This window comes from Streptopelia decaocto (genome assembly GCF_964273445.1).
Source record: "Streptopelia decaocto genome assembly, chromosome: 25".
NCBI lineage: Eukaryota > Metazoa > Chordata > Aves > Columbiformes > Columbidae > Streptopelia > Streptopelia decaocto.
Genome location: NC_138680.1, coordinates 1,022,746 through 1,046,300, shown reverse-complemented (window position 1 = coordinate 1,046,300; position 23,555 = coordinate 1,022,746). Strand labels below are relative to the sequence as shown.

Below are 23,555 nucleotides of genomic sequence, written 5' to 3'. Positions count from 1 at the left end.
CAAAGCGCTGATTTTTCTGTCAAAGTGACGACTGGTTTCAATCACAACAGTCAAACGTGTTGGTTGGGATGGAATTCCAACGCAAATCTAGCGAATTCCCCCTGCCAGCCCCGTGGAAAATGTAGAAATGGTGAAATCCAAGCGGAACGTTCCCTAAATGGACCCGCCGAGAACGTCAGACCCAAACGGACTTGAAAAGTTTGAATTTCAGCTCGATTTGGGCATTCAGACACCATTAAACCCAAGTGGTTTTGGTAGGAACGCCACAGCCGACCTCGGTAACTCACGCTCTAGAACAAGCCAGAAAAATGAGTTATTACAGCAAACCAAGATACCTGAATGACATTTAATTAGGCTGGCTTGACGAGCCTTGAGTGGGCATTGTTTGGAGTGAAATACACACTCCGTGAAACCACAAAAAACCCCCGTGAACTTCACTCTAGTCCAGCTCTGTTTATAATGTCAACTCCCAGCAAAAACAAGACAGGAATTTATATCTGACAGGCCCGAATACACCAATATACTTCAGGATTAGAACAGCAGCCACGCTTTACAACAGAATAAAGCATTTCAATTAGTAACCTGACACAGGACTGCACTGAAGAGACTTGTTTAAAGCACGCCGGCTTATCATACAATTCCTGAATCCCACTAAGAAGCGCTGCGTGTATTTCTCTGAAGTGAGATACCTTGAACAATACCCTTTAGAACATAAAACATTCCCTTGCTTGCAGGTTTGCCTTAAAAAGGTGAAGCAGAACAGGTATTCGACTGCTTGTGGAACTCAACTCTCTCTTAGGACCGGTTTTTAGCCTTTAAGCACAAATCGGGGTGTTCTTAATGACAGCCGCATAAAGGTTTTCCTTTAAATTGCTGACAGGTTTAACGCAACAGCATTTTTACCAAGTGGACAGTCGTGATTTCTACTGTTCACAGTCACCAAAACGCTGTTTCTGAGAACTTCATTTTCCCATGAACTTTATGGTTCCTTTATTCCATGGTAAGTTCACAGGCAAATGAAATGAATCACCACTTCCAGGTAAGAATAAATTACCCTCTCCAGTGTCTTAAATACGTGAAGTTACTCAGAACAGCTTCTCCTAATCCTGCTCCCACAAAAGCAGAAAAGCCTTCAGGCTGGGTTTGCTGACGGATTTACAAATTCCTTCATGCCATACCGTACTCTGTTTGAACCATTTCAACAGGTGATGTTATCGGTACATCCGCTCGGCAATTCCAAAGAACCCTTTATCCTGGTGATGATTATTAGACCTCACATCTCCAACAAATTAGACGCAGGCTACTAAATAGCATATACATAATATATGCTACAGACTGGCAAAAGTGATCAAAGTGACATGTTCTAACCCAGACGCTCATCGTGGCGCAGAACAACGCTCCGGAACCGACGCTCAAAACCCACCGGAGCTCCTGTTATGTGCTGCCCGGTGGTTCAGGGAGGTGGAACATCGTGCCAATCCGAACAAGGCTAATCCTGCACAGTTTGAACGAGAAAATGGTCAGAAACACGCAGACGATCGTTATTGCGTATATGGGAGAGTTTGTGTTCAACCCATCAAGTCTGCGCTGGGGAAACAGCAATCAGCTCAGTCCCGGTGTGTTGAACTGTAGCTATACAGGTCATGGGTGCCAATGATTTAGTGTATGTGTGCGCTTTGTACAAACCTGCGCCACACGGGCCACGTACAACGGATTCTATGTGCGTCTGTCCCCTCCTGGCTGTTTGGCTCAAAACAGACGATCTCCCGCACAGCTGATTCTCTCAGGAACTCGATACCTCTCCAAACTTACATTTTAACCATCACTCCCCATACCATACAGGCGTTAAGCATTTGGCTTGTTTGATTCACCACCAACTCTGCAGCTCCACAGGGTTCTGTCTGGAGCCATCAACCCCAAGCACAGGCCTACCTGAAACTCCTTCTTAAGCCTGATTTAATCTTCGGCAATCACTAGTAATACAAGACCCAAACTCTACAATCCCTTTGTGTCGTTAAAAGCATACGACAGGTTTACTTATTTACAGAACAGCCTCTTGAGCCTGGCTACCTTGCAAAACCTGTTTTCCAAACCCTTTCATAGATGCCATTGAACTGGTTTGGTGCATTCAGACCAAAGCACACCCAATTTATACCTGGCTAGGTCTTCAAACTGTAAATCTGTAACACGCACCAAGAACAAAAGCTCTTTTTCACTGAAACCATTAAAAACAAAAACCCAGCACATCTACACAGCAGGTCTGCCATTCGTGCCACGCACCAAGACCCAAATTTCGAGGCTCCTTTCCTTTGCCCGTCAAGTGGTACAAGCACATCAGATCACAGGGCTCTGTAAGGTCACGCACACGTCAACATCAACACCACATTATCTGTATGTTGAAAACGCTGTGTTGGTAACTCCAGTCTCTCATAGGGAGAACTCAGATAACAACAGCAGCATTATCACTTTTTTTTTTCTTGTAAAAACTCATTTTAATAGATGATAATATCAGAGATGAGTCGGATAAAAATCAGCACGTGGACCGTGTGCCCGGCGGACAGCGTGGCGAGATAAAGCGATGCATATCCTGACCTACAGCAGCGTTGTCGGAGGGTTTGTGGGCTGCTGTCACTTAGGAGAGACAATTAAGTCTTGTTAGCGTAAGTACTCAGAGTTCCTACAAGCCAGCTGTGCTATTTATGACATTTGCAGGGCTATCTGAGAAGACAACGCCTCAATGTGCTTACTCTGTTCCTCTGCCGGAGTCTAGTGCTGTACGGAAAGAGCCCAACCTGCCGCTGCAGTTAATGGCTCACAAAATCACGGGATGGTTTGGGTTGCAGGAGCTCTGTAGATCCCCAGTCCAACCCCTGCTCACGCAGGGTCACCAAGCAGATCACACAGGTGGGTCCAGGTGGGTTTGAATGTCTCAGAGAAGGAGACTCCACACGCTGGGCAGCCTGGGCCAGGCTCTGGCACCACAAAGGAAAGGAGTTTCTCCTCATGTTCAGATGGGGCCTCCTGTGTTTCAGTCTGTGCCCGCTGCCCCTCACCCTGGCGCTGGGCACCACTGAACTGCCCATCCCCTGACACCCACCCTGAGATCACGATCCCATTGATCAGATCCCTCTCAGCCTCTCTCCTCCAGGCTGAACAGCCTCTCTCAGTCTCTCCTCATCAGAAACGTTTCCCAACGTGAGCCAAAACCACGCTCACCAGCCAGCTCCGGAGCTCCGGTTCTGCCCAACCGCCCGTCACAAGGGTTCACGTGGCAGCACCGCGGGCCCCAAACAGCTCCGCTCCTGTTCCCGCAAACCCCGACCCGGCCTCGACCGCGTGCTCCCGGCCTTCGGAGCCCCCTCCGCTCCCAAAGCTTATTGTTCTGCATCAGCACGCTCAGTTCACGCTCTCCTTTTTTCACTATGTCTCTGGCTCCCAAAACAAGACTCAACTACACGGCCAATAATCCTTGATGCTTTTCTTACTGTTTCATAATCAGTATCCAAGAACTTCACTTATGTGGAAAAGGGGAGAAACACACTGGATCTTGAATGCAACTACATAACTACTCACAGCATTTTCAGGACTTACCTCGGTTAAAAAGGCAAAGAGCGGAATGATAATGCTTCACCTTCCAAAGGCTGGACGTCAAATAAGGCAAGCACAAGGCACCAAAACCATCCCTATTCCTGCGGCAAGCTATTTATAATAATAATTATCCCCTCTATTCTTAGCTTTGCTCCACTTTGTACTTTTAACACAAGCTAATATAGCGTTAGATGTAAGCCGAAGTGTGAATTTCTGATTGTCTCTTTGTAGCGCTACACAGACTTGAGGGTTTGAAGGTGACACTGGTTCAATCTCGCAAAAACAATTAAAGAAACGGCAACTTGCACATTAAGTATAAAAACCACAATCTTGCTTAGAGCATCGTTTTAATTTTGCACAGAGAAAATATAGAAGGAAATGCAGAAAGACAACCAAGAAGAGCCAAGACATCACCGTTGCGTGAATTTCCATGGCAAAAACATGAAGCTGACGTGATAGAAAGAAGAAGGATAAATTATATTCCTATGTCCAAAAGATGAGGTAGAGTAATTGTAGAGTAATTGTGCTAATGTGGCGAATGGGAAGCACCTGAGCGGTGGTTTGTGCTGCGGGTCACTGAGGGCAGGTGTTCAACAGCCCCAACGAGCCAGAGAATAACCCGCGACAGACACCGCTCCGCCGCGTTTACACCCGTTTACCTCTCTGCCTCGCAACCTGGAGCGAGTAAACTCGAATGGAGGTACGAGCATCCACATGGCAAGTTGTAATGCCTAAAAACGTAACACTAAACAACACTTTCCATCCAAAAGCGGGAGTGGTTATTTTGATATGACCGGTGAAACCTGTATCGCTTTCCTAGGGCGGACACGGCACCGAGAGGCACCGGGGCTGCTCTGGAGAACTTGAGCCTCTGACCCCCGGGGGGGTCCCCACCACCTTCAATATGGGGGTGTCCCCACTCCCAGCACGGGGGTGTCCCCGCCACCCTCAGCACGGGGTGTCCCCCCCTGACCACGGGGGTGTCCCCACCCTCCCGCCAGCAGCAGAACCCGCCACCATCCCGGCTGCCCCGCACAACCCGCGTCCGTGCGGCGCTGCGGCGGCCCGGGCAGAGCGAGGGCGCTGCCCCTCCGAGCGCTCCGGCCACATTCGCTCTGAATTTGAGGAGAATTCGCCCTTTCAAATTATTAAAGCGTCGCGAGACGCCTCCTCCGGAGAAACGTGCGCGGAGCGCAGGCAAGATGATGACATTTTCAGACAGCGGAGACGGGGCCCCTGCTCGCTATACCGGAGAAGCGCAGAACCGCTCAGCCCCCTTTTTTCCGCTCAAACTGCCGGGGGTGCCCGGGCCGGGCTGTTCCGCGGCGGCACCGGCCGGCCTAGCGCTGCCCCGGCGGCCGAGCGGCGTGCGCAGCGCCGAGCCCCGGCCCACGCCGCCCGGAGAGCCCCTTCCCCGTCCCGCGGGGTGCGCCGCGCCCCCCAGCCCGCTCCCCGCGCCGCCCTCACCGCACATGATGCGCTCCGCTCCGCTCCGCCGCCGCGCTGGCTCTGCGCGCCGGAGCCGCCCGCCCGTCCGCCCCCCGCGGCGGGGCGCAGCGCGCATGCGCGCCGCCCGCGCCGCCATTGGGCCGCGCACCCGCTCCGCCCCCAGCCCGGCCCCGGGACGTGGCACCGGATCCGCGTCCGCCGGCGGGGGGGGCGGGGCCGGCCGCAGCGGCAGCGCGGAGCCCCGGGGCGGCTGCGCTGCTGCTCGTGCCGCCGCCCCCGGGCTGCAGCGGGGGCGATCCTGCCGGTTACTGATATTAACGGGATTAGCCCCAAGAGCTCACAGGATCACAGAATGTTGGAAGGGACCTGGAAAGCTCATCCAGTGCAATCCCCCCACGGAGCAGGAACACCCAGATGAGGTTACACAGGAAGGTGTCCAGGCGGGTTGGAATGTCTGCACAGAAGGAGACTCCACAACCCCCTGGGCAGCCTGGGCCAGGCTCTGACACCCTCACTGAGAAGAAGTTTCTTCTCAAATTTAAGTGGAACCTTTTGTGTTCCAGTTTGAACCCATTACCCCTTGTCCTGTCACTGGTTGTCACCGAGAAGAGCCTGGCTCCATCCTCCCGACACTCCCCCTTTAGATATCTGGAAACATGAATGAGTCCCCCCTCAGTGTCCTCTTGTCCAGCTCCAGAGCCCCAGCTCCCTCAGCCTTTCCTCACCCGGGAGATGCTCCACTCCCTGCAGCATCTTTGTTGCCCTGCGCTGGACTCTCTGCAGCAGTTCCCTGTCCTGCTTCAGTCTCAACATCACAAGATGCTTCATGTCCCACCTCAGGGCACACGGGCTTCATTTGGTCCTATTTGTACAAATCAAAACCCAACAGAAGCAAGACTGGAAATACAATGACAGATCCCGGAGTACTGCCTATCGAAAGAACAAAGACCACACCTTTAAGAGAGACATTTTATTTAACACGTGAAACAGCTACTTTTCTGCCTAAGTTCTGGCTTATAGAGTGCATTAAATTGACACATTAGGCCTAAAAATCTCTATTTTTGAGAAACCAGAAACACTACTTGCCATTCTATGCTTTGCTGATTCTTATTGAACATGGGGGTAGGCTCATCAATACACTTCTAAGATGCTTCATAACGAAGTAAATACAATACGGTAATTTCAAACCAATTTCCAAATCCTGAGAGGGTAATTCAAACGACTGTAGGTTATTACTCTCCATGAAAGCCGAAGAAACATTTTGCTAAAATATTTCTTTTCAAATTTCTAGCAAGTAATATGAAGTTTATGGCTACCACATGCTGATCCGCACGCTAAAGGATTCTCCGCTGATTTAATTGATCCTGTTCAGGGACTGGGTGGAATCGCACTGGCAAGGAGGGAAGGAGGGAACACACCGCTGTCAAATCCTTGCGCACAGGGAACACGACCACAACCAACGCCAAACAACGACCACAAACCCAGCTCGGCTGCGGCAGCGCAAAGAAGCAGCATTCCATCAGCAAAGCCATCTGCTTCCATCACCAGGAAGAAATCCAATCCCACGCGCTCAAGTAAACAGAAGGACTTGCAAAGCGTGATTTACGTAGCTCGATTTCGGAACAATAAATATTCTTCTTCCCGTGGTCTCTAGAACTGGAATGTGTTCTGCTCCGCCAGCCAAGGTCTGTGCGCGCTGCGGAAGAACAGGATACGGCCCAGGTAAATGTATTCGCTTGCTTTGCTGTCCTACCGGTGCCATTTGTGCCCGTAAGCACCGCACGTTCATCTGGACGTTGGGAATATTATGTTGAGAAATCATCTTTTCCAAGTTTAAGCAAACGATTAGCTGAACAATTTTACTTCTAAGCAAGTTAATTAGTCTCTTTACCTACTAAGGCTGATAAGGATCATCTTCTTCTAACAGTTATTTTAAAAGATCTGATTTTTATAACAAACAACTCCCTTTCTTTGTTTCTGTTGCTATTTTTTTGCACAGTGGTAGCGAACACGTAGGTCACTTTCCACAAGTGATGGCAACACTACATCCTCTAAAACAAACAGCTGAACAAGACGCAATAAAATGAACTATCTGAACCTCCCAGTTGTAAAGGCAGATAGTCCTGCAAACCCCACGAGGTTTGGGGGTATAAAATTTATATATTTTTATTGCACAAACAACAATCAGGAAACTTTTGCCGCCTCTTTTTTTTCAGTTTGTATGGGAGAACAACGGAGAGATGCATCACCATTTTAAAGCCTTCATTTCTTTCTTAAGACACAGCACAAAGCAGAGCAAAAGGATTCATTTTTGAACAGAGGGCGTTTAATAAATTAGTGGACAAACTGCTTAAACTGATGATACATTACCACAGACATTAAGTGCAACTATTTTTCTGAAAAGAAAGGCAAATTTGGTTGTTCCTCAGCACAAAGTTTCTTTGCACACACCAGGAGGTAAATACTTATTTGGCCGTAGATGATACCAGCTCAAGTAGAATTTGCTTCTTTCTCCACATCATCATCATCAATAACCTGAAATCAGATCCAGAAGTAACTTTGGTAAACGGTTTGAACTCTCAGCACTGCATAGAGAATGTACGACATTAACCCCTGCTGCGCCCAACCAGAGCAGCGGTTCTTCCACAGCGCTGAACGACAGCGATCACATCAACAACACAAACTCGCAATCAAAAACGCCAGGAGGAAGCGTGGCTGAAATAACAGAAGCTCATCAAGTTATTACAAAGGCTGTCAGATCACTACAGCGTATGGGATTTTTAACAAGGAAGCAAAAGAATCTGTATTTAAGGGGACAAAAGCTTGTCCCGTATCACACCAAAGCACAGAGGTAACGATCAGTGGCAAACACGGTGTGCAGGTGGGGGCTCCTCAGTGCAAGAGGGACACGGGCACACTGGAGAGTCCAAGGAGGGCCATCGCCACCTTTGCCACAGGAAGCGCAGGCTCCACATGGAGCCTTTTCTGCAACGCCGCTGTCCACCGGGCAGCCCCGGCGTGTTGTGGTGCATGTATTTGTACAGGACTTTGCACGGTTCTGCTTCTAACTCAGAAAAACTGCAGCTATGCAGCCTGTACTTTCACTTAAACTGCCAACCTGTCTGCGGTGGAAAGGGACAAAGACGTCGTTTTCCATGCAAAACAGCTGCTATTGCTCAGCAACCCACCTGTTCCACGCCTTCTACTTCAGGGATGTAGAACTGGAGCATGTTCTGGATCCCGTTCTTCAGGGTGATGATGGAGCTGGGACAGCTGGTGCACGACCCCTGCAACTTCAGCTGCACGATCCCATCCTCGAAGCCTTTATAAATAACATCGCCACCATCCTCCTGCACCGTCGGCCTGGGGGAGCACGACACGCAATTTAAAGCGAGTATGGCTGAAATATGTTCCTTGCTAGACATCTTTAGTAAAGCTCAATTTAATATACAGAAAGAACTGGCAAGAAATAGTAACTGAAGCTCTCTACAACCACTCGGTTCAAATGCCCAACAATTCACACTTTGCTGGACTCTCTCACATTGACAGTTATTGTCACGTTAAGCAACACAGACTTGTAATGAATGCAACGGCACACAAGGAATCATTGAAATTCTAGGGGCAAAAGAGACACTGGTTTTCCCTGAGACCCTCCCCACATGGAATGATGATTGCCTCGGTTATGTGGCAAATATAATAGGTGTGAGTCCCACCGTGTGATGCGTGTACATCTGTTACCTGAACACGGGCGCTGGTAACAAGTTCTTTGGTGCTTCCATGAATACATAGCTCACCATAGTTTACACAGGGCAGAAAAAGCTCCAATTATAGAAAAGCTTAATCCTGGTAAGGGGTGAAGAAAGGAGCATCTGATAAGATCAGCCCCGGTACCACGAGCGTTTCTGCAGCCTGGTCGCCTTTTGCCAGCGACGAATGCCCAGCATTGTAACCGGGTCCCCATAGCAACATTTTTCCAGACCAAGCTAAAACCATCAAGTTACTCTAACAGAAGCTCTTTATACTGATTTCCAAAATAACTCTTTTGAGAACTGGGCTCCTCAGAGAATCTGACACATTTATTAACAACTCCTCCATTCCGGAAAGCCAAAGAACATGATGAAAAAGTCACTTTTTCCTCATTTGAAATGAACTTCTTTAACAGGACCTTTCAGAGCTGCATTCTCTCCACCCCGCACCTTCTGACAACTCCTTTGCATGTATTTCTAATTGACTAAAGAGTAAATTCTCTGTCCATACCACCGGTTTAGATATAGTTTCTGTGAACTATCCTGCTATAAACTGAAGTATGATACAGCACTGCTAATATTCTCATCAGCAGCTGCTTGGTCCACTGGAGGAAGGAGGGAGGGAGGGAAACACAAAAGCCCAAGTTCACCGTAACTTCTGGAGAAACTAAACTGAATTCTGTGATTTTGACCAACATACAGGTTTTTGGTTCCTGCAATTGGTGAGCTGGGGAAGACGTTGGCATCAGATCCCACAGCTTCAGAAAGCCAGCAGACGTTTTCCCCGCATCTGAAATGTCAAGCTGCTTATTCCTTTCAGTTCACCTTGGAAGACAATTAATGAGCATAAAAATATCCTCAGCACAAAGGACTTTGTTCAGCAAACCGTCCGCTTAAACAGGACAACTAGATAGGAAGTTTGCAACGAGAGGAAACGGCATTCTCAAGTCTGTCACTTCAAACCCCCTCACTCAATACTGAGCCATGAATTCCCACATACCCAGAGGAAAACGCACTGCGCCCGTAAGAAATCCAGACCCAGGACTAACTCGAGCCCAGCAGTAACGCTCCCAGTTTACCTTATTCTTGTATCCAGCAGTTCTTTAATCATGAGCACGACCTCATCGTCATCATCTGATGCAGCTTGGGAAGGGAAAAATGTGCAAATCAGAAACTGGAGAGAACTCAGATAGGATTATTAACACTCTGTCTCCATAATGGCAGAAGGGAACAGCATTAAAACGCTGCTGAGGGCTGAAACCAGAAGGCTGAAGTCTTAATTCGGAGTAATCTTTTCCTGCCTTATCCTTATTTACATCCCAGGCTTTCAGCAACAAAACCCAGCACTGGTACCGTGTTCTTCTCAACAGGCAGAGGCCTTAACACACAACAGCCTCTAAAGGAAGCAACGAGTAGCGTTCAATAATGATTCACAGGTTAAGGAAGGGTCCTCAGCATGTTTTAGCAACGTAAAAACATTCAGCAGGAGAACAATGATGAGCACGTCTGGGTTTAGCAGCTCCGGATGCCATTTCAAGCGCATTGCTGGGCTCATGGAAGCATTTTTAAAGACAACTTTTTCAAAGGAAATAAAGTCTGTATTAATATTGACATTAAATCCAGACAGAGCAGAGAGGAATTCAATGGTTGTCACCTTCCTTAAAAGGCGAGAAAAATCATTTTAAGTCGGTAAGTTGCAAATGAGAAAATAAAAGTTGAGTTAAACTGCAAGTTATTCTTACTTTCTATTACAGTTTGGAAAAGGCTTCTTACTATTTCTCGTTCATTTAAGACCATAAAGCCATCATTAAGACACAGACATTAAGCCTGGGCGTTCTTTTTTGATTCAAGGAGGGAAATAACAAAACCTGCACTCCATGGCAGTCACTGGCCTTGGCCTGAAGAGTCTGATTTACCTGTGTCTGTCCGAGGTGCCTCGTCGGTAACTACAGGTAAGCCAGAGGCAAAGAAATCCATTATGGTTGCATAAATATCTGGTTTCAATAAGTTCCAGTCCAGATCTTCACTCTCCTATGAGAATCAGCAGAAAAAAATACAAGAATAAAACCAGAGTATGTGCCTCCTAATAAGAAGTTACGCAGAGATTCTTCTTACTTTCGAAAAACATAATGGGCTCTCATGTTTGATGCGTGGATTTGATTTCATCGTTTTGTCAAGTCCAACTTTGCCAAAAAAGCTCATCAAGACTCTACTTAAAACAGTCGACAGAAAGTTTTCCTTATTTGCAAGCCAAGCGCTACTAAAATATTACCTAAAAAGAGGTGAAAAAGAAGCCTCCCAAACACATTATTTGCCACGTTTTTCCCAAACTTTCAGATCCTCAAGATCAGTTGGTTCCATTTCCTTTCGAGCCAAATTCTCATTTGCGGCATTTCCCACAGTACCAGCAGACACGTTACCTTATCTCCGCTGCCACGAGCTCCACACCTTGTGCAAGCACAACCCCACCCGCAATGAGCTCCGTCCTGCTCGCACACCCGTCCGTCTGTCTGTCCGTCCCTGTGGAACCGCTCCAGAACCTGCAGCTTCTCTGTGCTCCCCACCCCAGTGCTTACCCACACTTTAGGATTCTTTTTTTCTATTAAAGGCAATTCCCTTTATGCCGCTTGTGAACGTCGCCTCTGGTACTTTAACTACACGTGTCCAAGAGTCTGACTGGATCTCCCCTATGGGCACCTACCAGGCAGCTCCATCTCAGCTCATCTTTTTGAAACTCCGTGTCTTTCACAGAATCCCAGAGTGTCAGGGGTTGGAAGGGCCCTGGAAAGCTCATCCAGTGCAATCCCCCCATGGAGCAGGAACACCCAGATGAGGTTACACAGGAAGGTGTCCAGGCGGGTTGGAATGTCTGCACAGAAGGAGACTCCACAACCCCCTGGGCAGCCTGGGCCAGGCTCTGACACCCTCACCAGGAACAAGTTTCTTCTCAAATTTAAGTGGAACCTGCTGTGTTCCAGTTTGCACCCATTACCTCTTGTCTTATCATTGGTTGTCACCGAGAAGAGCCTGGCTCCATCCTCCTGACACTCCCCCTTTAGATATCTGGAAACATGAATGAGTCCCCCCTCAGTGTCCTCTTGTCCAGCTCCAGAGCCCCAGCTCCCTCAGCCTTTCCTCACCCGGGAGATGCTCCACTCCCTTCAGCATCTTTGTTGCCCTGCGCTGGACTCTCTGCAGCAGTTCCCTGTCCTGCTGGAACTGAGGGGCCACAACTGGACACAAGATTCCAGGTGTGGTCTCCCCAGGGCAGAGCAGAGGGGCAGGAGAACCTCTCTGACCTACTGACCACCCCCTTCTAACCCACCCCAGGTCCCATTGGCTTCCTGGCCACAAGGGCCCAGTGCTGGCTCATGGTCACCCTGCTGTCCACCAATCAGTACATTAGAAACTCTTTACTCTGTCAGTACATTACAAACTCTTTGTATTTCAGTTTATCTGGAACTCGGTCCTGCTTACCTTGGTGATGGTGATGAAGTCTGGTCCAAAGAAAACACTTTTCACTCCTTCAATTCTGAATAACTGTCTGTCAGGAAAACAAACAAAACAACCCCCAAATGCATATATATTTCAGGAAAACTCCTAAAGATTTAGTTAATCAGTCACTGAAAAAAAGTTATAAAATATATTTCTAGACAAAAATAAGCACTAAAAACAGAACCATGATGAGGAACTCTGAGTTACAGCTTAGTAAGAGCCAGGAGATCCTGCGGTGGACACAGTAAAACCAAACACACCTTACAGCGCTTCTCCACAGGGTGTGGGAAAGAGTTACTCGCTCTCCAGTTTTAATTTGGAGGCCAAATTAAATTCTGTATATAAAAAGGTACTGGATCGGCATCAAAACCAGACGGTAGCTGTTGTTTCAGGTAGGACTAGTGTGAATACAGGGAATGCTCTTTAGGTTAAAGCAAGTTATTTAAAGTAACTGAGCTCAACAAAAACCTGCCTTCGATTCTGCTGCCTTTAAATAAAAGGATTAGTGCTGAGTAGCCCCCAAGGCTTTAACACCCCAACTCGCTTTGTGAGCAATCTGCAATATTTTGAGTTGTTTGTATGACACAGGAAAAATTAGAGAATTTGGTAAAGGCTTAAGACTCATAGTGAATTGCTTGAAATGGCCCCATCCAGCACCCACTAAATCAGCACCCATCCAAAGCAACACATCAACTTAGCCGAGGGGAAAGAGCACACTTCGGACAATATTTCAAGCAGAAAACGCAGAATGAGAATTTACAGACCATTTACAACCCATATAGTAGCCATTTATTTTCACATTCCAGCACGCACATCTGCGTTGATGAAAACGTCTATTCGCAGACATACGACAACAAAAAGCCACTTTCTGCCAGCGAACTGCATTCCATAACCCGATCCAGCGTTGTGCTGACGCCTCCTGACGTCCTCAAAACCATTTCACATTGTATTTATTACTTTAAGTCATACGACTTCGCCTGTAAAGATCCTGTTTGCTGCCAAGCAACTCTGCCAGAGTTGGAAGCGTCAGAGCTGTGTGTCTGATCACCCTGCAGTTCCTGGAGAGACTGGCATATGAAGCAGCTTCTACCCTGTTTCCTCGAAAATAAGACAGGGTCTTATACAATTCTTGCTTCAAAATATGCTTACTTTTTTACATTTATAGCTACACTATTTAAATTGACTTTTAAATGAACTGCAGCTAGAGCTTATTTTGGAGTAGGGCTTATATTTCCACTCCCTCCAGCATCTTTGTTGCCCTGCGCTGGACTCTCTGCAGCAGTTCCCTGTCCTGCTGGAACTGAGGGGCCACAACTGGACACAAGATTCCAGGTGTGGTCTCCCCAGGGCAGAGCAGAGGGGCAGGAGAACCTCTCTGACCTACTGACCACCCCCTTCTAACCCACCCCAGGTCCCATTGGCTTCCTGGCCACAAGGGCCCAGTGCTGGCTCATGGTCACCCTGCTGTCCCCAGGACCCCCAGGTCCCTTTCCCCTACACTGCTCTCTAATAGGTCATTCCTCAACTTATACTGGAACCTGGGGTTGTTCCTGCCCAGATTCAAGACTCTACACTTGCCCTTGTTCTATTTCATTTTTTTCCCGCCCAGCTCTCCAGCCTGTCCAGGTCTCTGATGGCAGCACAGCTTCCAGTGTCACCACTCCTCCAGCTTGGTGTCATCAGCAAACTTGCTGACAGTCACTCTATTCCCTCATCCAAATCATTGATGAATATTTTGAATAATATAGGCCCCAGATGATGCATTTTGGCATTGAAAGCTGCAACTCCAGAGGCTCATTATAGTTCCTGAAAGAGGATCCACCCAGACACCATAAACCTTTTGTGAAGGAAAAATCCATCAGGCTTTGAAGTTCAGGTGAGCGCCAACATCTACCCAAGCAAGCAAGCTACTACATTTAATTTGTAGTATTTGGGGACTATTTACTCCCTTACACCATCTTTCCCAATTGTGAAAAGTTGCATGATCTCCGAGTAACTACTTGAATTAAAAATGATTTTGCAAGATCAGGGCTAAAGGTCTCACCGGCCACGCAGCAACTGTTCAAGAACACTGATTTATAACCCAGTTGCATAAACGAGACGCATTCTGGTGCAACACAGCCGTGGAGCACACAGAAGAACGACTTGGCAACCATCTTCTCAGCTTTAATTTTACGCACAAGTAAAGCAGCGTTAAAAACAAGCAGTTCGGTGCATTTAAAAAGGAGCAGAGTGATCAGAAGCCGTGCTTAAAAACATCAGTTAGACACACAGCCCATAATGATCCCCCCAACAAATGACGATGTGTTTAGTGATACCTTGCTAAAGGTGAGCAAAACGCCGCAGCTGGCGTGGAAAACTCCATAGTCCTCGATTCCAGCACTTGTTTCCCTGGAATAAACTTCAAGCTATTTGGATTCGGCGTGTCCTGAGTTTGAATGAACATGCCTCTTACTGGAAAATAAAATAATGAAACCGTATCAGCTTAAATGAAAGTCGAGGATCCCGATTTCTTTTACTAACCCTCCTGATGATACATATAAGCTATGAGGATTTAAGACTGTACATTTAATAGTGTAGATACACCCATGCAGCACATGCCTGGGGTCCCACTGAGGCTGAACATCAGTCGGGGACAGTTTCCCATGTTCCAATTCTCCTTCTAGTTCTCCTTCCTTCTAACTCTCCCTGCACGTCAAGTAACACGATGAGATACAAAGATTCAGGAAAGAAAAATGAAGTTTAAACCCAAAAGAATCTCTAGGAACTAGTATTTAGAAATTACATTTGAGAAACAACCCCACATAACTTCAAAAAACATGCAACAGAGGGATTTAAAGCCGCAAAAAGAGCTGACATATTGATTTCCGTAAACTGCTGCTTTGCCTGTGACTCCCTCACATTAGATGACAAATCACGCTATTTATAAATTGCCCAATTGTGACTTTGTTATGGTACCAACCCATTTGAGTTGAACGTACACAATGGCACAGTACGCACACGCTACATTTTCGCCTTTTTTTAAAAAAAAAGAGGCATGAAAATACACTAACCCAAAAAGAATAATCCCAAGAGAGCAAGAAATGGAACAACAACCCATCTCTTCTCAAAGCGTCACCTGCCATCCTAAGGGCAGGTTTTTCCATCGCTAATCAACCTGGAGAGCTCTTTGCACAGCTGTGAGTAATCGCTTTGGAATGTATTATTCAGTCCCTGATAGCGGGCTGTATTTACATCAAACACCTATAGAATTTCTTCTCGCGAGCGCTGTGGATGCTGCTCGTGACTGCTCTGCCACCTGCTCGAGGTAGGACCAGGTAGCACATGAGTCCCTCGTCAGGGCCCGGGGATCAGAACTGAAACACAAAAACGGTGCTGGACAGAGAGGATTTGGCCACAATGTGTTTCCAAGTTGCAGATAATATTAATGGAGAATGCTATTAATGCACCATACACAGCTGCATGTTCAAGAGGAGGAAAGTTTAAAATATATATATATATATATGGCAGCTCTAAGAACGAAAGGCTTTGCTTTCATTGGTGCTGGGTTGTGTGAGCAGGCAGTGATTTCACCTCAGCAGCTGAAGCGGGACAGAAGGGAACACGAGCCCTTCACAGGGGACACATTTACACAAAGAAACGTGGCAAAGCCCAAATATTTTGCACTGACAAAGCCCCTTCTAAGTCTCAACAGCTAAATAACGTAGTATACAAAAAACGCATATAATCGTGCCCAGGGAGCCATCCGCATCTTCTCCCCAAGCTACAGATGTGCTAGTGCTTCACCAAAAACCACCTAGGAAACGTTATCATGCTCAGATTTTCATTATTACCGCAAGACATACAAACACACAATGCTCATCTTTTCATTTTTAACCCGTATTTACCTGCATTATGCCATACTGCAGACGGAAGAAATGGTTTCTTTGGTGCAAGCTGGTGCAAAGACCGTTGCGTTGTCAAGTTATGATCTTTTAACATCGTACGACAGAGCCTAGAGAAAGAGCATTTTAGTCACAATTTGCAAATTACAAAATATCCCTCATTTCTTTCCCTTTTCAGAGCTCCCCGTCTCTCATTTCATGACAAAATAGACATAAATCTCCAATTTTAGCCACCTAAAAAATTAATCTGGGCTCTTTCAGAGTTACTAAAGGCAAGCAAAGCACCTTCCTTACCTGCAATAGAACAAAATCACCCTAAGGGAGCTTTATCTTCCTTTGGACAGCACCTGGAAATCTAGCTTGGACTAAATGCCCAATTTTCAGAAGCTTACAGAAAGCTGAGATGGATCCGGCCTCAGGCACCTGAGACTAAACCAGGGCCAGCATTTTCTCCTCTGCTTGGTGGGTTTAGCTGGTCCAACGTCAGGCTCTTATCCGTAACGCACCAGCTGCTCTTGCACAACCAAATCTTACAAGAAAAAAATACCAGGGCAATATTTGGATAAAAGATAAAAAACTCTATTAGCTACACGTACCTCACCCCTGTTCACCTCTGTGTATTTATTCCCTTTGGGGACTAAAGAAATTCAGTATATTCCTGGACAAGTACTGTTCCAGAATGAAACCAGACCAGCTAAAAAGAGGCTCCATACTGGCCACATAATTGGCATTAGTGGTGAAAATAGGGGTGGTGTCCAGATGGAGTTGAGAGTGGGGAAGGGAAGGGAAGGGAAGGGAAGGGAAGGGAAGGGAAGGGAAGGGAAGGGAAGGGAAGGGAAGGGAAGGGAAGGGAAGGGAAGGGAAGGGAAGGGAAGAAAATTAAGCTAAACCACAAGTGACAGGCCTGGCTTTCAGTGGTGTAAATACTTGCTTGCACCTCTGACTCCAGTAGCTGCACACAGGAAACAGCATCCAGATATTTCAGAGCAAACTGAAATGTAACCACCCCAGTGTCACAGACAGCACAGATAAATATTACATACAGAGGAGTAATTAGCACATTTCTCTCGTCCTTATCACATACAGAGGGGGAAAAGCTGGTACACTAAATAAATGAGCTCCGCAGGGGCTGCTGCTGAGGCTGGTTGTCTGGGAGGGTCACAGAGCTGAACAGCAGCAGCTGGGGCAGAAAGAGAAGGAAAAACTCGCCCCCTGCGAGCGAGGGGGCCACCAGCACAGAAACATCTAAGCCATGTTATTTACATACTGTTGTGATCTTGGTAACAGGTATAGAAACCACAAGGGGATCTGTGAGGAAGGTCTCCAAGAGCAAAGTTGTTCTTTCTTCCCTTTAGCTTTGGGGAACAGAGACTGTAGCCCATTTATAGGCCATTTTACAGCCCACAGCGTGGGGCAGGTTCACCCATCACCACTCGGCCCCTTGAATTTCCCCTTATTGCACTGTCTTTCCCCACTCTAAAAGGGAATTTCCCCTCATTACTCGGCCCTGAGCACAGGTGTGTGCTGGGGAGGTCACAGCCCCTCACGGCACCATCCCATGCACATGTGGGGGAATTTCACAGAATCCCAGGATGTCAGGGGTTGGAAGGGCCCTGGAAAGCTCATCCAGTGCAATCCCCCCATGGAGCAGGAACACCCAGATGAGGTTACACAGGAAGGTGTCCAGGCGGGTTGGAATGTCTGCACAGAAGGAGACTCCACAACCCCCTGGGCAGCCTGGGCCAGGCTCTGCCACCCTCACCGGGAACAAGTTTCTTCTCAAATTTAAGTGGAACCTCTTGTGTTCCAGTTTGCACCCATTGCCCCTTGTCCTGTCACTGGTTGTCACCGAGCAGAGCCTGGCTCCATCCTCCTGACACTCCCCCTTTAGATATCTGTAAACATGAATGAGTCCCCCCTCAGTCTCCTCTTGTCCAGCTCCAGAGCCCCAGCTCCCTCAGCCTTTCCTCACCCGGGAGATGCTCCACTCCCTCCAGCATCTTTGTTGCCCTGCGCTGGACTCTCTGCAGCAGTTCCCTGTCCTGCTGGAACTGAGGGGCCACAACTGGACACAAGATTCCAGGTGTGGTCTCCCCAGGGCAGAGCAGAGGGGCAGGAGAACCTCTCTGACCTACTGACCACCCCCTTCTATACATCCCTCACTCCTCAGTGAATGGTCCCTCAGCACCCGTGTCGAGGCAATTAACGCTGCTGTAATGGGGCTGGGGCAGGAAACAGCCTCTCGCTGCCCCCGTGTTAGCAGGAGAAGTAACTTCTCCTCATCCGCGCTGCGGCAGCGGGGAAGGAGCGGGGAGGAGCGAGGAGAGGCCGGCGCGGCCCGGAGGTCGCGGTGCCGCTTGCTGCGACACGGCCGCCCCAGCCGCGCGGGAAAAGGGCGAGAGGAGATCCCGCCGGGAGAGAACCGGGCTCCCTCCTCCGGGCAGGGGCAGCGAGGAGCGGAGCGAGCCCCGCGGTCACCTACCGGCCGCCCAGCCCCGCCGCCGCGCAGACCCACCGCGCCGCCGCCATCTTGGCGCTGCCCGCCCCGGCCCGGCGGCGGCGCCCCCTGGCGGCGGCCCTTGGGCAGCGCCAAGATGGCGGCGGGGCCGCCTCCGCTTCCGCCCGCCCAGGGAACACTTCATGGGATCCCAGAGTGTCAGGGGTTGAAGGGCCCTGGAAAGCTCACCCAGTGCAATCCCCCCATGGAGCAGGAACACCCAGATGAGGTTACACAGGAAGGTGTCCAGGCGGGTTGGAATGTCTGCACAGAAGGAGACTCCACAACCCCCTGGGCAGCCTGGGCCAGGCTCTGCCACCTCACCATGAAGAAGTTTCTTCTCATATTTAAGTGGAACCTCTTGTGTCTTCACTGGAAGAACCGCAGGTGTTACCACATACGAACAGGGGGTTTCACCACAGGGCCCAGTAAAACACAAAAAACCTTCCCCCTCACCCCCAGGTCTCACAAGCCATCAAGAAACGTCAAATTCAGCCCATTCCTGAATAATCTTCCATTGACGTGGGCTGTAGAATAAGTCGGAGCTAAGAGGTTTTTAATCACAATGTATTTGAGGTGGAAACTCCTGATTTTGCAGGCGGCAGCTGCTCAGGGCTGTTGCACAAGGAGCAAGAGGAGGAATTGTCTCCCTGCGGGGAGGAGACACGTTCAGCACCATTAAACTGCAGCTTGTGCGAAGGTTCCATTTTGTGTCCGTGCTGTGGCTGCCTCTTCCTCACCCTGATCACAGTCCCGCTCATTTTGGGCCAGAAAATCACTTACATTAGGCCGACCTCTGCTTGTTCTCTTACAATTAATACAACCGAAAAATGCAACAAAGCTCTTCAAACAGACTTCCAGCCCTTCGTTTCGGTCATTCCTGGCCGCGCTCGCTGTCCCGTGGCGCTCACATAGAGCACGCGGGCGCTGCCAAAACCTATTCCCGGCCACCCCGTGCTCCGCACAGCTGGACACAGCTGGGCAGGGTCGGCAGGGAACGGTCACGGACCGTTCGCTCTCACATGGCGGATCCTCTTCGGTTTGTTCTGTGCTCCCGCTCTGCGGCACGACGGTTTCTTCCCCGTAAACTGAATATCTACTGCTCAAAGCCATAATACAAAAATACAACTGCCAGATAAAACAGTAGGGACACACCGAGTTCAGCATCTCGGCAGGAAAAACTCATTAAAACCCAGAATCTTTGTATCCAGCAAAAGTATTTTGCACAGGGAGGGGAGAAGGAATGCACAGCAGAGACAATGTATTGTAATCAGATACAGTTTTAATAAAATGTACATAAGTTTACAACTTGAACTTTTCTTCATAATGATTACCAGAAACACAGATGGTCACACCCGGAGTGCAATATTGACTCCAATCAAATCTGCAAGGCAGAGGTGCTTCCAGCACCGCTACGGATCGCCTTAACAACAGTGCGGTGCCAACGAAACGCTGCTCTGGGGACACGCGTCACGGATTGTTCGTCACAGTTCGCGGAGACCACGGATGCTCCAGCTCCGACCGCTCGTGAATGAGGGAGTTTCATTCTCTGCCCGGCTCGCTGTGTAGTGATGCTCAACCGCTGCATCCCGCACCCGCTGCATCCCGCACCCGCTGCATCCCGCACCCGCTGCATCCCGCACCCGCTGCATCCCGCACCCGCGCCCTGAGCAAGTCCCTGCCCTCCCCACCCACCAGCAACTGCCGCTCCCTTCGTGGGGATCAGGAACAGGGGATCCAGCATCATCCCTCTGACTTCCCAGGGAGCATTTCTAAGTGCGTGTGACAGTACCCACCCTACCTACAATGGAAACGACAGGCTGTGGTTTATTTTGAGGAACACCAACGCAGCTGATCAGGTTTCAGGAATGTGTTTCAGAAGCGGAACAAGATTTCGCTATCAAGATATTACTGTAAAAACGCTTTGGAGTCTTTCGGTGCACTGGAAGGCCTTGATTGAACACCGTCAGGAAAAAATAAAACAAAACAAACACCACAAAAATTCAACTCCCCAACACAAGAGTCTTTGGTGGAAGCTGAGTTAAAGTAACAGATTACCACTTTGGAGTGATTAAGAGTTCAGTGATTATGCAGATCTCGCTCAGTTTTGCTTAAGCGCCCCTGAAGACACGCTCCAGGTGCCGTGATTGCTCACGTGGGTTTGAACGAGCTCACTATCACCTACGCGCTCCATGCACAGCGTGCGGTACAGACTGAGTGTGCGGTACAGACTGAGTGTGCGGTACAGACTGAGTGTGCGGTACAGACTGAGTGTGCGCTGCCCTCGAGACCCCGACCGCGAACTCCGCAAGGCAGGACCAGCCCCGCGCTCCGAACCCCGCGTCAGGACCAGCGCCGAGGGAGAGCAGACGCGGGGAAGGTCTCGGCGAGCACCGGCTCCACCGCGGCGCCGGTCCCGGTGCGTGCGCTGGACAAGCGTCACGGCAGCGAGCACCGAGAGCCAAGCCCACCGCTTTTATTTCTGTGCGCAGAAACCCTGGCCCATCGCTTGGAAGAGGCTTAAGCGCATTGACGCTGAAGCTGGCGATGGGTAGGAACCAGTCCCTTTCCCAGCACGAACGGGAGATTGTCGCAGGACAAACCCTCTGGCCGGGCACGAGGACCCAGGGCAGTTTACAGAGTTTACTACAGCTTGAAAAAGAGATGAAACCAGCGGTTCTCTTCAGAAAACCAGCTTTGAAAGGTTGCATTGAGGCCATACCGGTCTTATTTCATTGCGATAACCGTTTGCGTGGTAAAGAAAACAATTAGCATTATTCTTCCACATTCACTAAAAACATAAGCTTCAGAGACTATGGAAATGCAATTTCCACTTACAATTCATGGCGCTGAAGCTGCAGTACTGGCAGTGCAGGATGAGGAGGAATACAGGCTGGAAATGAGAAGGATATTGGACTAACTGGCATTGAAATTCCATTTTCTGTCCATAACCACAAGTCCCATTAATTCATAGGTCACATGAAGAGATACAAACAAGCTGCCTCCACCCCGCCAAAGAGATTTAAAACCATTTAAGGACTGGATGTTGGCTGGCAGGATCATTAGCTTCTGGGGCATGGTTAGCTTGCTCTGTGTGTAAAGTGCTTGAAGAACATAAAAGCTGCCAAAATACCAGCTGGAAATTCAGCCTGATCTGGCCTGAATCGGGGCTGCAGACCAGCCCGCACACCTCGCTGTGCCCGGCGTGGCTTCCCTCCCTCCCTTGGCCAGCGGGATGGGACTGTGAGGGCTGAGTGCGCCGGACAACGAGGGCTGGAACACCGGTACAGCGAGGGCTGAATGCGCCGGACAACGAGGGCTGGAACCCCGGTACAGCGAGGGCTGAGTGCGCTGGACAACGAGGGCTGGAACCCCGGTACAGCGAGGGCTGAATGCACCAGACAATGAGGGCTGGAACCCCGGTACAGTGAGGGCTGAGTGCGCCGGACAACGAGGGCTGGAACCCCGGTACAGCGAGGGCTGAATGCACGAGACGAGGGCTGGAACCCCGGTACAGTGAGGGCTGAGTGCGCTGGACAACGAGGGCTGGAACCCCGGTACAGTGAGGGCTGAATGCGCCGGACAGCGAGGGCTGGAACCCCGGTACAGTGAGGGCTGAATGCGCCAGACGAGGGCTGGAACCCCGGTACAGCGAGGGCTGAGTGCGCCAGACAACGAGGGCTGGAACCCTGGTACAGCGAGGGCTGAATGCACTGGACAACGAAGGATGGAGCCCCGGTACAGCGAGGGCTGAATGTGCCAGACAACAAGGGATGGAACCCCGGTACGGCGAGGGCTGAATGCACCAGACAATGAGGGATGGAACCCCGTTACAGTGAGGGCTGAATGCGCCAGACAACAAGGGAGGGAACCCCGGTACAGCGAGGGCTGGACCCCTGGGACAGTGAGGGCCGGAACTACCTGGGACAGTGAGGGCTGGAACCACCTGGGACAGTGAGGGCTGGAACCCCAGGACAGCAAAGGCTGGAGCCCCTAGAACAGTGAGGGCTGAACCCCACAAGACAGCGAGGGCTGAATCCACCAGAAAACAAGGGCTGGAACCCCTGGGACAGTGAGGGCTGGAAACCCCAGGACAGTGAGGACTGGAGCCCCAAACAGTGAGGGCTGAAATCCCAAACAGTGAGGGCTGAAACCCCCAACAATGAGGGCTGGACCCCTGGGACAACAAGGGCTGGACCCCCCAACAGTGAGGGCTGGAGCCCACAGCTCCGCTCTGCCGGGACGGACACGGGCGACAGGAGCCGGTGCGGGTGCGAGGGGGAACACGCTGATGCTTCTCCAGCACCAGCGACATGAGACCTGGACATAGTGCTGAAAGAAGCTTCACAGAATTATCCAAAAGCTGTTTTTCAAGTATAAATGAAGAAAAGGAAGGAGAACCTGAATCCAGTTAGCAAAGGCAATACCTTGAACCTCCATCTTTTGTATCTGTGGTACCTGCTCGCTCCGGTGAAGCATCTTCCCTGTCCCACGGACTCAGCCCAGGCCTGAGCTCCCTCCCAGCAGCTTCCTGAGCGAATTTAACAGCTCGGGGCCAAATCAGCCCCCTGGCCGTGACACGGGGCGCGTGCTCAAACACCTCTGGGCCCTCACACTTGGTATCCCTTGAGTTCACAGTTTGCTATCACAGCCGTTCTCGGCATCTCTCACTGACCCAATCCAGCCACAAATGACTTGGGGGGGGTATATATTTAAAATAAAAACAACCACCGCCTTTTGGGTATATATTTAAACAGAAAACCCAATGACGACAAAACACAATGAACAATGGCCTCAGCAAACACCTCAAGGGAAAGCCAGAAATCTCTTTGCAGCACTTCTGTTCTCAAGAGGTGCTGATGGAGGACAGAGGTGACTCAACTCTGAGCACAGCAA

General features: G+C 49.5%; 3 protein-coding genes across 4 annotated transcripts in view; all 3 read right to left on the bottom strand.

The window, feature by feature from the left end:
• Positions 1-5,150, bottom strand: part of GFPT1 (glutamine--fructose-6-phosphate transaminase 1) — a 43,083-nt gene extending 37,933 nt beyond the window's left edge. For both annotated transcript variants that reach the window (XM_082072534.1, XM_082072533.1), the window contains exon 1: positions 5,056-5,150. In XM_082072534.1, coding sequence (XP_081928660.1) covers positions 5,056-5,062 — 7 coding nt within the window. In that variant the 5' untranslated portion in view covers positions 5,063-5,150. The remainder of the gene's footprint in view (positions 1-5,055) is intronic.
• Positions 5,151-6,247: 1,097 nt separating this feature from the next.
• Positions 6,248-18,718, bottom strand: NFU1 (NFU1 iron-sulfur cluster scaffold). Its single transcript, XM_082072538.1, has 8 exons — positions 18,645-18,718; positions 16,166-16,272; positions 14,597-14,732; positions 12,261-12,327; positions 10,700-10,814; positions 9,863-9,926; positions 8,226-8,400; positions 6,248-7,572 (listed from the first exon to the last, which is right to left on the bottom strand). Exons 1-8 carry the CDS (start codon positions 18,689-18,691, stop codon positions 7,528-7,530), a joined length of 756 nt encoding a protein of 251 aa, XP_081928664.1. The 5' UTR covers positions 18,692-18,718; the 3' UTR covers positions 6,248-7,527.
• Positions 18,719-21,803: 3,085 nt separating this feature from the next.
• Positions 21,804-22,987, bottom strand: LOC309449964 (uncharacterized protein; the record flags this gene model as incomplete). Its single annotated transcript, XM_082072537.1, has 2 exons — positions 21,804-22,348; positions 22,606-22,987. 2 exons carry the CDS (start codon positions 22,985-22,987, stop codon positions 21,804-21,806), a joined length of 927 nt encoding a protein of 308 aa, XP_081928663.1.
• Between the last annotated feature and the right edge of the window lie 568 nt (positions 22,988-23,555).

Excerpts from the sequence above, each read along its gene's own strand:
- NFU1 (XM_082072538.1), bottom strand. The coding sequence starts at position 18,691 with ATGGCGGCGGCGCGGTGGGTCTGCGCGGCGGCGGGGCTGGGCGGCCG. Across the intron at positions 16,273-18,644 it reads GCGGCGGGGCTGGGCGGCCG|GCTCTGTCGTACGATGTTAA; the intron begins GTAGGTGACCGC and ends CTCTTTCTCTAG. Across the intron at positions 7,573-8,225 it reads AAGTAGAAGGCGTGGAACAG|GTTATTGATGATGATGATGT; the intron begins GTGGGTTGCTGA and ends ATCTGATTTCAG.